The 12,052-nt window shown below is 39.6% G+C and overlaps 1 protein-coding gene across 1 annotated transcript in view; it reads right to left on the minus strand.

Annotated features, from left to right (window-relative positions):
* Nucleotides 1-12,052, minus strand: part of LOC122815622 (deleted in malignant brain tumors 1 protein-like) — a 569,610-nt gene that overhangs the window by 249,817 nt on the left and 307,741 nt on the right. Inside the window, exon 8 of the mRNA XM_044088283.1 lies at nucleotides 7,481-7,798. Within this exon, the coding sequence (XP_043944218.1) occupies nucleotides 7,481-7,798 (318 nt within the window). The remainder of the gene's footprint in view (nucleotides 1-7,480; nucleotides 7,799-12,052) is intronic.

Below are 12,052 nucleotides of genomic sequence, written 5' to 3' on the forward strand. Positions count from 1 at the left end.
TGACGTGATCCCCGGGGTGAATTTCCAATCTCCCATCCAATCATCAAGGTTCCTTTTGAAGAGGGGGATTGGGATTTATTTAAGTGTAGCATGTCCAACAGCTCTGGGTTTGACATGGCCTTGTATGTTAAGCAGAGATAGCCTCTGAGTAGATGATATGTGACAGAGTATAGCTGGAGTTTTTTTAGATGGTCAGCATAGGGCATCTGCTTTAGGCCCATGATTCTTTTAGTGATATATTTCTGTGGCCTTTCCAGTTGTTGCAAATGTCTTGAGAGGTACATACCAAATGGGGTGTTGTAGTCTATAATGGGTCTAATGAGGGATGAGCACAGTGGGACAATGACCTCCTTTTTTCTGGATGAAAAGCCTTTAGTGATGAGTTGTGCCACATAGAAGAATTTCCTGACTGTTGTGATGATGTGGTTATCGAAGGTGAGACCACTGTCCAACTGTGTCCCTATGTCTCTTATCACACTTTCAGTGTTTAATGTACTGCCACCTATGTGGTAATTCATGGGTACATGTTTTTTCCCAAAGGGGATAACTATACATTTCTTGGTATTGAGCTTGAGCCCATGGCTCTGGCACCAAGCATCTGTTTCTGTATGGTCCTTTAGTAGAATATCCACATCGTTTGGGGATTCAATAATGGCTCCCAGTTTGCAGTCATCTGTGAACATTGTTAGCCAGAGTCCCTTACTGTTGCCCTGTACTTCAGAGACGAAGATGCCAAACAAAATCAGTCCCAAGACTGAATCCTGAGGTACTCCACTTGTTACTTGTCTGGAGCTGGATCTGGAGTCGGCTACTTTTACAGTGTGGGTTCTGTCAGTAAGCCAGTTGGCAACCCATCAAGTGATGTAGGGATTAATGCCCAGCTTAGTAAGTTTATCTATGATTCCAGAGTGGGGGATGGTGTCAAAGGCCTTGGCATGTTCCAGATAGGCTGTGTGGACCACCTTACCTTTGTGCACGGCTCTGGAGACTGATTCAAAGAAGTCATTCAGGTTCAGAAGACAAGATCGGCCCTTCACAAACCCAAACTGCATGGGGTCCAGGGTTTGAAGTTGCCAATGTCTTTATTTATAAGTTCCATGATAATACATTCCATGGCTTTGCAGATCAGGCTCGTCAGTCTGATGGGGTGGTAGTTCCCAGGATCCAAGATGGATCCCCCCTTGTGGAGTGGAAAAACTGTAGCTGTGCAGCACTCAGTGGGCATGAAGCCTGAGGTGACGCTATGATTAAACATGACACTTAGGTGAGGTGCCAGTTCATTTTGTAGTTCATGTAGTACACAGCCTGGGATGTCGTCTGGTCCCATGGATGCTGTATTCTTAGCTGCGGAGAGTGTGTTTTTTACCTGTGTGGCTGTTATTACTGGAATTTGACAATCTTTCAGTATTGAAATGGGGCCTTTAGGGGATGAGAGGGGGATGAAGTTTTCACTGAATCTATCTGCCAGGATATTGGCAATATCCTTGAGATCAGTATATTTAATGCCATTCTGTTGTAGCTCAGAGCACATCTAAGCATTGCCATTTAGATTCTTGAATAGCTATAGAATGCCTTGTGGTTGTCTTTGGAATCTTTGGCAATTTTATTTTTTGTAATTAGCTTTGGAGGATTTTATGAGGGAGCTCAGCTTCTTACTGACTTCCATAGCCATACGGGAAGCAAAGCTCTCTCCACCCAAGATTGTGCTAGACAGTCAAATGTAGAAGGTTAACACCCGCACTACACCTCAAGAAACACATATCCCTTCTAAACCCATACCACCAACACCTACACATAGCAACACTAAACCCACATATGTGGAGGCCCTTAACAGTAACCTACCCAAGCAACAAGGATCTCTGAAGTTGCAATGCAAACAAGCACCAGTCCCAGCCAATGTGTCACATAGCTCACAACACCAGTGTGCCACCCAACAACAGCCCCTAAGGCAAGACAACGTACCCAACACTTTAGTCATAGGTGACTCTATAGTCAGGCACACTGATGTCCCATTTACCAGGCTGAACAGGGAGAAAATTACAGCCAGCTGCCTGTCGGGTACCAGGATCCACCACATAAAGCATGAACTCAAGTCACTCCACAACAAGTACAAATATGACTCTGTCATTGTCCATGTTGGAGTGAATGACATGAGATGTACCTCCCTGGACTACATGGAAGAGCTCCCGGATCATGTGGCCCAGGCAGGTATGACCCTAGCCCTGAATAGCATCCTGCCTTCACCCAAAATGATACCACAGTATAAGGACAAGATGATTGAATTCAGCAATTGGCTAAACTTCTGGTGTCATTCAAAGGGGATCCAATATCTGTCTGCCTGCGATGACATGGTCGACAGACCATGATGCTTTGCCAGAGATGGTCTGCACCTGTCACCCCTGGGATTCAGGTTACTGGATAAGGCTCTTGAAACCCCTATAGTGCCTTTTTTGCCAAAGTTCAAAGGACAAAACCACCATCGTAAACAGGTACAAGCATGCAAAATCTGAAGGTAATGCTACTCAGTGCTAGAAGTCTAAACCTCAAAATGCACTCTCTCAAGGCACTCCTGAAATGAAGATCATTGATATCTGTGCAGTAACTGAGACCTGTTTCAAGGCTCCAGAGAGCACCACTGCAATAGCAGGCTACAACTGTTACCACACTTTTTGACCACCAAACCGGGACTGAAACACTAAAGGTGGAGGAGTGTCCTTATTCACCAAGGATATTCACAACACTAGGCTAATTTCTACTTCTGTCTATTTCAGCCTGCCCAATAAATCACGGTAATTATTTAGTGCCTTCTCTGTTTTTCCAGTCTCTCCTCATCTTATCTGATATACTCCTCCAGATTCCTATTTATTTTAAAAACACTAAGTGTATATCAGAATTCTTTTCTTCACTTCAAAGTCGCTTGAGGCATTATGTAAATGATCATAACTTTTTCCACACTCTTTATTTTCAGAAATGGTTATGGTAACTCCTTACCATAACTCATTTTTGTGAAAAGCACAGGATACTTAAATGTGCAGGACCGTGGCTATGGTGCTGCTTTCTAAACTTAAATATCCTCATGATGCTTACAGCATGCACTAGTGCTCTGCACTTTGCCGTGCACGTTTCTCATGCTGTAGGATGCATTTTGCAGCACCACGTTTCTCATGCCATAGGATGCACTTTGCAGTGCCATGTTTCTCATGCTGTAGGATGCACTTTGCAGTGCCACGTTTCCCATGCTGTAGGATTATGTTTAGTAAAAATATGGTTGATATATTCTTCCAACCTTAATCTTTATTATCGTACAGTTAAATGTTAATGCTGCTTTTGGAAAGTCATTGCTTGAAAAAAGGAACTGCATTCATCCTGTCTAACAATTTTTGTTTGCTTTCTGACTGTAGACGACAACAGTTTTTTTCTTATTGAGAATGGGGCAGATGATCAAGATCACCAAACAGTCATCCGTGGCATGTTTGCCAGCATACAAGGCTTTTTGTAAGTATATGCTTGCAGCTGCCAGATTGCTTTGGGCAACATATACTTTCTTTCTTTTTAAAATACGTTTAAGTTATCTTGCTTTTCCTAAGTAAAACTAAGGGGCAACATTTTTCTGGTAGCTTTTCTAAGGCGCTTCAAGAAATTTGGAGTTTGGCAATTTATAAAATGTATGCAGTATGTCACAATAATTTAGTTTGGATACTTACTGCTTTACTTTGTGTTTTGATATATGTAAAAATCATGTTTTTTTCTTATTCAAACTTGAGGACCATCGTTTTAAGTGCTAATGTTTAAAAGGAGCACACAAATAATGAATATACCTTGTATCTACTTAAGTTCATAGGTTAGTACTAAGCTCACTGCTTTTATAATCCATTTTAAGCCTAGCCAATTATCCCTTGCGAGATTCAAACCCTGCACTTTGGTTTGTAAGGCAAACACTTTAACCATTAGGCCACCCTCCCAACCCTCATAAATGCGCATGATTTAATTCCAATGGATTTATTATTGTCTGTTTGTAAATAAAAAAGCAAGCAGTATGCTTCAAAACTTTGAGCATTTAATTAGGAAATAGCTGTTTTACCCTACTGTAGGGTATAATATGCACTGAGTGCGTAATACTGGTAATACTTAGTGTGTAATATGTGCTGAGTTTGTAATACTGGTAATATTTAGCATATAATATGCACTGAGTGTGTAATATTGGCAATATTTAGGGTATAATATGCACTGAGTGTCTAATACCAGTAATGTTTAGGGTGTAATATGCATTGAGTGTGTAATACTGGTAATATTTAGGGTATAACATGCACTAAGTGTGTAATACTAGTAATATTTAGGGTATAATATGCACTGAGTGTGTAATACTAGTAATATTTAATATTTAATATTAATATTTAATATTTAATTCTTGTAATTGGTTTTAAATTGCTATATGAAGTCTATAACTTTTAGTTTTTTTATATATAATTGTTTATATATATATATATATATTTTTTTTATACACACATATTTTTGTGATTGACTTGTATATGCATATTGCATCTATGAAGTTTGTTTCTTTAAGAAGTAGAGTCAGCACAATTGTAATTGGAGTCAATTGTTTTTTAATTGATTGCATTCATTGTGTCTTACTATTTAAGCAGAGTTTTCATTTTGTAGAGTGTGTCTGATGAAGTGGTTTGGATTACCGTGAAAGCGCTTACATTTTAGAATAAATTTATTTTTGTCTAGGTGTGTTGGTCCGGTACTTTTTCGTTTTATTTTACAGCTTATTTAGACCTACTTGGGACAATTAAGGTACAATCTAATACCCTCTTCATGGGTGACTTCAATTAACCTTTTATCAATTAGGAAGCTTATATGAGCCCAAACTCACTCACACAGAAGTTCCTGGACTTTGTTAACTCAAATGCTCTGGAACAAATAGTGCACCACTCTACAAGGGGCTTCAATTATCTAGAGCTGGTTCTGATCAATATGAGTGACTAATGGAATGCCTCAAGTATAGGGTCCGCACTGATTAAATCCAACCATAAAGCAGTTAGTTTTGAAGTAGCAATAGCATCAGAACTTCCCAGAAGAGAAGTCAGTCTAACAAAACTTCACCAAAGCTAACTATACCCTCCTAAGGGAAGGTATAATTGATTTCCAAGCTCCAGTTTACACTGATGGCATATGCTGATACCCTGTATAAACATCTACACAGATGTATAGACAAAGCCATGCTGGAAGGGATTAAAGTAAGATCCTCAGGAAAACCAAACCATTGTGGTGGACGTCTAGCATTAATAAATTATACTATAAGTGAACAAAGCTGCTGTCTAAAAATACATTATATGTATACCCCCAGGTATCACTTCTGTGTCACTGTTAGACAGAGGCACAGTATACTAACCTCGAAAAAGGGCATAGCAAAATTAATTTAAAATGGGTGGCGAAAGCTAAACACACTCTGGCTAGGCTTATAAATGCCCTAGGGCAGATAGCCTAGTATGAACCTATGAACCTATGAACAAAACTGAGATCCCAGAACTGGAACAGCACCCTCCTCAGCCTAAACAAGCAAATACGACAACTCATAAAATCTTCAAAGAGCAAGTATGAGAAAAATTTAGCAAGCATAGTCAAGGACAACAATAAGGCTTTCTTCTGCTACGTCCACAACCTAAAAGGTAGGACTCAGATGTGTGTGAACTAATTGTGGATCGTATCACACACACTAACCCTGTAGAAACTGCAAACCTGCTAGCAGACAAGTATGGTGAAAACTTTACCCCCATCTCCCCAAGCATACCAAAGATCATGTCTTCATCATCTCCTCCTCCTTGCATCTCCAAAGATTGTCTCCAATGCACTCTCCAAGGCTGAAAACACAACCTCCATGGGACCAAAGAGCATTCCAGGCTGCATTCTTAATATTCTAAAACAAGAGCTAGCTACCCCATTAGACACACTATTCAACCGCAGCCTGAGTACTGGCTTTGTCCTCACTGAATGGAAAACAGTGACTGTTATCCCCCCGCCACAAAGATGGCTTGGCAACATACCTGGGTAACTATAAACCCAAAAGTTTAACCAGCCTCATCTGTAAGGCAATGGAACAAATCATCACGTACCTCATAAATAAGGATAAAGGTGACCTCCAAACACTGGATCCATCCCAGTTCAATTTTGTCAAAGACAGGTCATGCCTGCTATACCTGGTGGACTTTTTTGAGAATATAACGACAGCCATAGACGAGGGCAAAGCCATGCACACAGCCTATCTTGATTTGGCCACTATCCCGCATTTGGGCATCATTGACAAACTAACCCAGTTGAATATCATCCCCTATGTTGTCATATGGGTTGCAGACTGGCTCGCAGATTGACAACACTCAAAGTGGGAGACTTTATCTCTACAAGCAGACCTTTCACCGGTGTGGTCCAACAAGGGTCAGTGTTGGGCCCCCTCTTGTTTAGCATATACTTCTGAGAAGTCCACGTCAAAATGGATGGGATGTGACTAAACACGTTTGCAGGTGACTGGAAATTAAGCGCTATCATTGACTCCCCTAGTGATGTCAGTGTACTTCAAATGGGCTTACATAGACCAATGATTGCTGCCAAAGCCATGGTCTTAAACTAAATGCTAAAAAATGCATCATCATTTCATTTGGTAAAAACAATGCCCATGCTGATTATAAAATAAACAATAATACCCTAAGTACCAATTCAGTAGTGAGAGACCTGGGAACACAAATTGACTTGACTTCAGCTTTGACCACCATGTGTCTACTGTGATGAGGAAGGCATTCCACCTAACTCACCTGATTTGCAAAGGCATCACCTCAACAGCAAAAGAGGTTATAACTCTTTTGTATTCGTCTCTCATTAGTGCTAATATTGAATACAAGGCTCCCTTTGGTATGTCAATGGCTGTGGAAATCATCACACTTCATTCTCCTACATTTTCTTAAAGGGAATTTAAAATCTTTTGTTATGTTGATGATTTCCTAATCATACATACAAATACACAGACACACACTCACACACACACACACACACACACACACACACACACACACACACACACACACACACACACACACACACACTCACACACACTCACACACACACACACACACACACACACACACACACACACACACACACACACACTCTCACACACACACACACACACACACACACACACACACACACACACACACACACACACACACACACACACACACACACACACACACACACACACACACACAGACACACACACACACACACACACACACACACACACACACACACACACACACACACACACAGACACACACACACACACACACACACACACAAAATACATGACTGAAGAAAAAATAGAAACTTTGCAGTGTTGACAATAAACCATCTTTGGTTACAATGATGCAATAAATCTAAAACAGTTTTAACTCTGACATTTGCTTGACTGTTTCAGCCATCTTACCTGAAGAGCAAATGACTCCAGCAACAGGTGAGGAATTGGTGATATTTATTTCCCGAAATTCTACAGAGCAATAATATATAGAACTTTCTGTCCCTGAACACTGGAATTTGTTAATCCAGGAAGTAACAGGAGCTGTACCAAGCCAGGGGCCTGAGACATTAGCCAGAGCAAACCCACAGCCTTGTGACCTGCACACAACATTTGCAGCATTTATATCCCATCCGTCTGCTGAGAGAGGGCTCAATATACCCTTATACCAGACAGCAATGCTGCCAGAGCAACGTTGACTTCCATTAGTGATCATAGTCTGAAAGTAACCTTTAAAATCAAACAAACACAAATTATTGTCAGCGTTTTATGTATTTTAAGTAGGTATATGTACAGACAGTGTATCATTTAGAATGTGTGACAAGAATGACATTTTTTAAAGTGCACATTAATATGTATTGACTGACAATGGTTGCAAAGTCATGTAGTTTTTTAATATATCTAGGATTCTGTCCAATAAATCTTTAGAACTGTTCATTTTCAGAATTGTTTTTCTTAATACAAAATAATAACAACAACAATAATAATAATAATAATAATAATAATAATAATAATAATAATTAAATGCAGTGGTTAACTTCTGCATTAGCATTACTTGCTGTGAGTAAAATGTTAAAATCAACCAATTATTTATTTTTTCTAATGAAGTTAAAATTAAGTAAGTAAAGCAGATGTTCTCACCTGGTTTTAAAAATGCTAAAATAACTTGTGGATAACAATTAGGACTGTATGCTGGACTTTATAATGCTGTACTGAACATAAGGTATAAGGTGGTTTTCACAATTACTATGCAAGTGTGCAATGGGTATGCACACTGGTCACACACAAGCTCAAGCAAGATGCAATATATAGACAGAAATTTTGCTTGTGTGCAACATTTGCAAAGTCATAAAATCTCTTAGTCAAGTCTATAGATAATAAGATGCAAATTAGAAATGTGTAAAACATTTGACTAAATAACATTAATTAAGTATTATTCCCATCTTTGGCAATTCAGAGTCACAATCTGTAACACAAGTGCATAGTGCATGCTTGCCTCATAAAAAGTGAACCTGTGCACTTTCCACTTAGTTTGCAGGTGGGGAAGATGCCTGGTTTTGTTGGTAGCATTGAGGTATCCCACTTCAGGCTGTTTGCTTGAGATGAAATGCAAACTGCTGTACAAAGCAGTGATTGGCAACCATGAATGAGTAGATACTAGCAAAGCATTATCTGTTTTAATTTTGGATGGAAAAAGCTGTTCAGAGTGAACAGGGAGATTATAAGGGTTTTGATGAACAGCCCACAAAATTAAAATAGGAAGTGTGTGGCCTTACTTTTTCCTGTAGATGCCAATGTATGTATAGTATAACTCTCACTATTTATGCCTTGAGAACCTTTCAGAAATAGACAGGGGACGTGTTGGTTATCTCAAATATTTCTGTCTCATGGATATTGCAACAGTTCTTTGATATTCTCTTGGGTGATTTGGATGAGCATATCTTTTTCCCAGTGCCACCACAGGACTGGGCCAGTAACTTTTTAATGAATGGCACATTTTTGGAGTTTCTTGGCATGATAGAGTGTACTCATGTTGCCATTAGAGCCTAATACAGACCATTTCAACAATTGTCAGGTAGTATGTGATGCATTAGCTATGTCATTAATGTGTTGGTCCAGCTTCCTACCTGTATCCATGATTCCCACATATGGTACCCAAGTTCACTTTACTGCTACTTCCTGCATGGTAGGATCCCTCACAAACATCTAATAGGTAATTATACCCTAATCAGTTTGTTTCTCATAACTATTTCTCTAACTATTTTTTCATTTACTAACCACAATGACCATCTTCATGTCCCCTTCATGCAATATTTTCCAGGTGAGGCGGGATACTAACTTGAACCTTGGCAAATGCCATTATCAAATACGTGCATGTGAGCATGAGAATGAGTTGCTATGGAGATGAGATCTACTGTACACATGGGAAGCTGCTGACACTGACAAAATAGTACTGTGGGACCTAAGCCTTGACTCAGACGTCATGCCATGTGATATAGAAGTCTGATAATGCCTAGCTTCCTTATTCTTTGGTGAATCCACATCTATTTCTGCAGCACTTTTGGAATGTGAATGGTGCCAGGACCTAGTCTTCTTCCATGCAAGCAGACCCTCCTTAGGACATGTCCATTGCTTTTAGCAATATGGGTCTGGTAAGTCTTCACCAATATGCGGACAGAGGCTGGCACTGAAGCCCCATAAGCAACCATATTCTGCAATCTGCATAAGGGTCATCATGGCATTGTTCCTGGTCTCCATTATTACCATGGACACAAGAACTTCCTCATGTGTACCCTACAACACTCTAACCATTTCTATTTGACTCTCAATAGCAATAAATTGCACTTGAACTATTTCTTGACAGATCCTCTACTGTAAGGACAAGGCCTTGTGTTTCTCTGAAGCTAGCATTGTCTCTTGTCTTTACCTGCCACTCCTGTGTTCCAGTTACACAGTGGTCACTCAAACCACAGACATTGTTGTGCCTTCCTCCAGTGGTTCAACCTGTTAAGAAATAAGAGGTGTTGATCTATGAGATAATTCCGCTTTCTGATAATGACATTCCCTCAAGGTGCATTAAGTATGAACTGTGTCACTAATTATGGGTGGAAGGAACCCTGCCTAGGACATTTTGTAATGGTGTACCACTATCCTGTCCTGACTAGAAGAGCAATGGCATTGTTATCAATAGCCATTCTGCTGTAAACATCAACCTGTTGTGGTGCAACAGAACATGTCATCATTTCTGGTGCTGCATCTTTGAAAAAAATAAAATATGTATTTGCATAATCTATCCCTTTTAATTCACCTTTAAACAGTACTAAAATTGGAGGTAATGCTGTACATACATGCTGCATGTTATCTATTTCTGTGTTATTATTCCTGATTATGATAAAATTCCTGATGGTTAAACATTTCAGTTTTATATGCAGACATGCATGCAAATTAAGAAATGTATGCCCTAATACAGCATAATGCACAACAGCACTGAACTTTTGTACCATCTGTGCGTCCCTGATGAATGTTTGCCAAGCTGCTAGTATCCAAGACACTTTGAATGACCCCAATGACTTCATTCCCTGTGTCACAGTCATCCTTTTGTAAGGAGAGCAGAAACTCCTTATTAGCAGTGGTAGCTTTTGAATTTTGCACACATTGTCAAGTAAATAACCAGCATTTATGCCCAAACAGTACCCATCCTTAGGCCATGCCTCCTTTTTCAAGGAGCAACAGACTAGTCATATCAGGGTGAATTTGTAGATACACATCCAGTTGTCTAACTCCTTTTTGAAGAAAAAAAGTATATTGTATTGCTTAAATTGGAATGGAAGTTTGTTCCAAAGAAGGGGTAATCTTTGCATGATTTGTTTGATCTGTCTCTCTACCACTTTTTATCAAGTTGCTGAAACACATTTAGCTCCCTAGTTATAGTGTTGGTGGAACTGTTTGATTTGTGGCTATATAGGAGGTCTTGGATTACTGCTTAACTAATGGCTCAAAAGGCACGGCACAGATTGGCCAAAAAGAGACTACAGGACACTGAATAAAGGCACAGCGCTAACAGCCTCTGCTGGTAGCTCTTGTATTTTAAGCCAGCGATGTTTTGAGCTGTGGATAATTGGATTATTTTCTGTTGTTTAATACACCCAGTAATGCACAGCCTAAAAGAAGTATTATTTTTGATAAAAGGTCTGATTGATGAGGAATACAAAGGGGGTAAGAACTTCCTTGGATCTAACTGAAATATCTTTTGCAATCAGTTATACCAAGTAAAATGTTTTCCTAACCAGTATTACAATCTGATGGTTTAAGGCAAGGGAATTTCCTACCTATGTTCCTAGGTCTCTCAACACATTTTTATTTTAAGTGGGGTGTTGTCTATAGTACAAGCTAGATGAAGAGATTGTTTATCAAATGCAAAAAATATATTTTTAGCATTTAGTTTCAATTGTTTTTAGAGCACCTGTTGTTGACTTGTGAGTTCTAGTTTGAGCTTCTGCATATCAGAGGGGGACCTGAGGATGACACCAACTTTGCAGCTGTCCACAAGCTTACTTAGACATAGATCCTCACTGATAGTTTGGAGATCTGCATAGGAGATACTGAATAGTTGGGGTCCCAGCACAGACCCCTGAGGAACACTACTGGTCAGCTTCATGTTACACCCTCACTATGGTGGTTCCATCCCTCAACCTGTTTTTTATCCAGGATAAATGCAGTACAACAGTAGTGAGCATTCCATAATTTCACAAATGTTCACATTTATTGTTAACGTATTGGACATTTCTCAACATGTTCTTAGGTTAATACGTTCAGAGATGTCTACTAGGCTAATGACCGCTTGGGCCTTTATACACCTCGCCATGCAACCCTAATGTAACCCACAGATTTGATTAATATAGGGGGTGATTTCCTGACTGTTTTTGTCCATCAGAGACATAGGCACCAGTCCAGCGGTGAATTTCTAATAACCCATCCACTGGT

This window comes from Protopterus annectens, chromosome 1.part1 (genome assembly GCF_019279795.1).
Source record: "Protopterus annectens isolate FY-2018-M chromosome 1.part1, PAN1.0, whole genome shotgun sequence".
Lineage (NCBI taxonomy): Eukaryota > Metazoa > Chordata > Ceratodontiformes > Protopteridae > Protopterus > Protopterus annectens.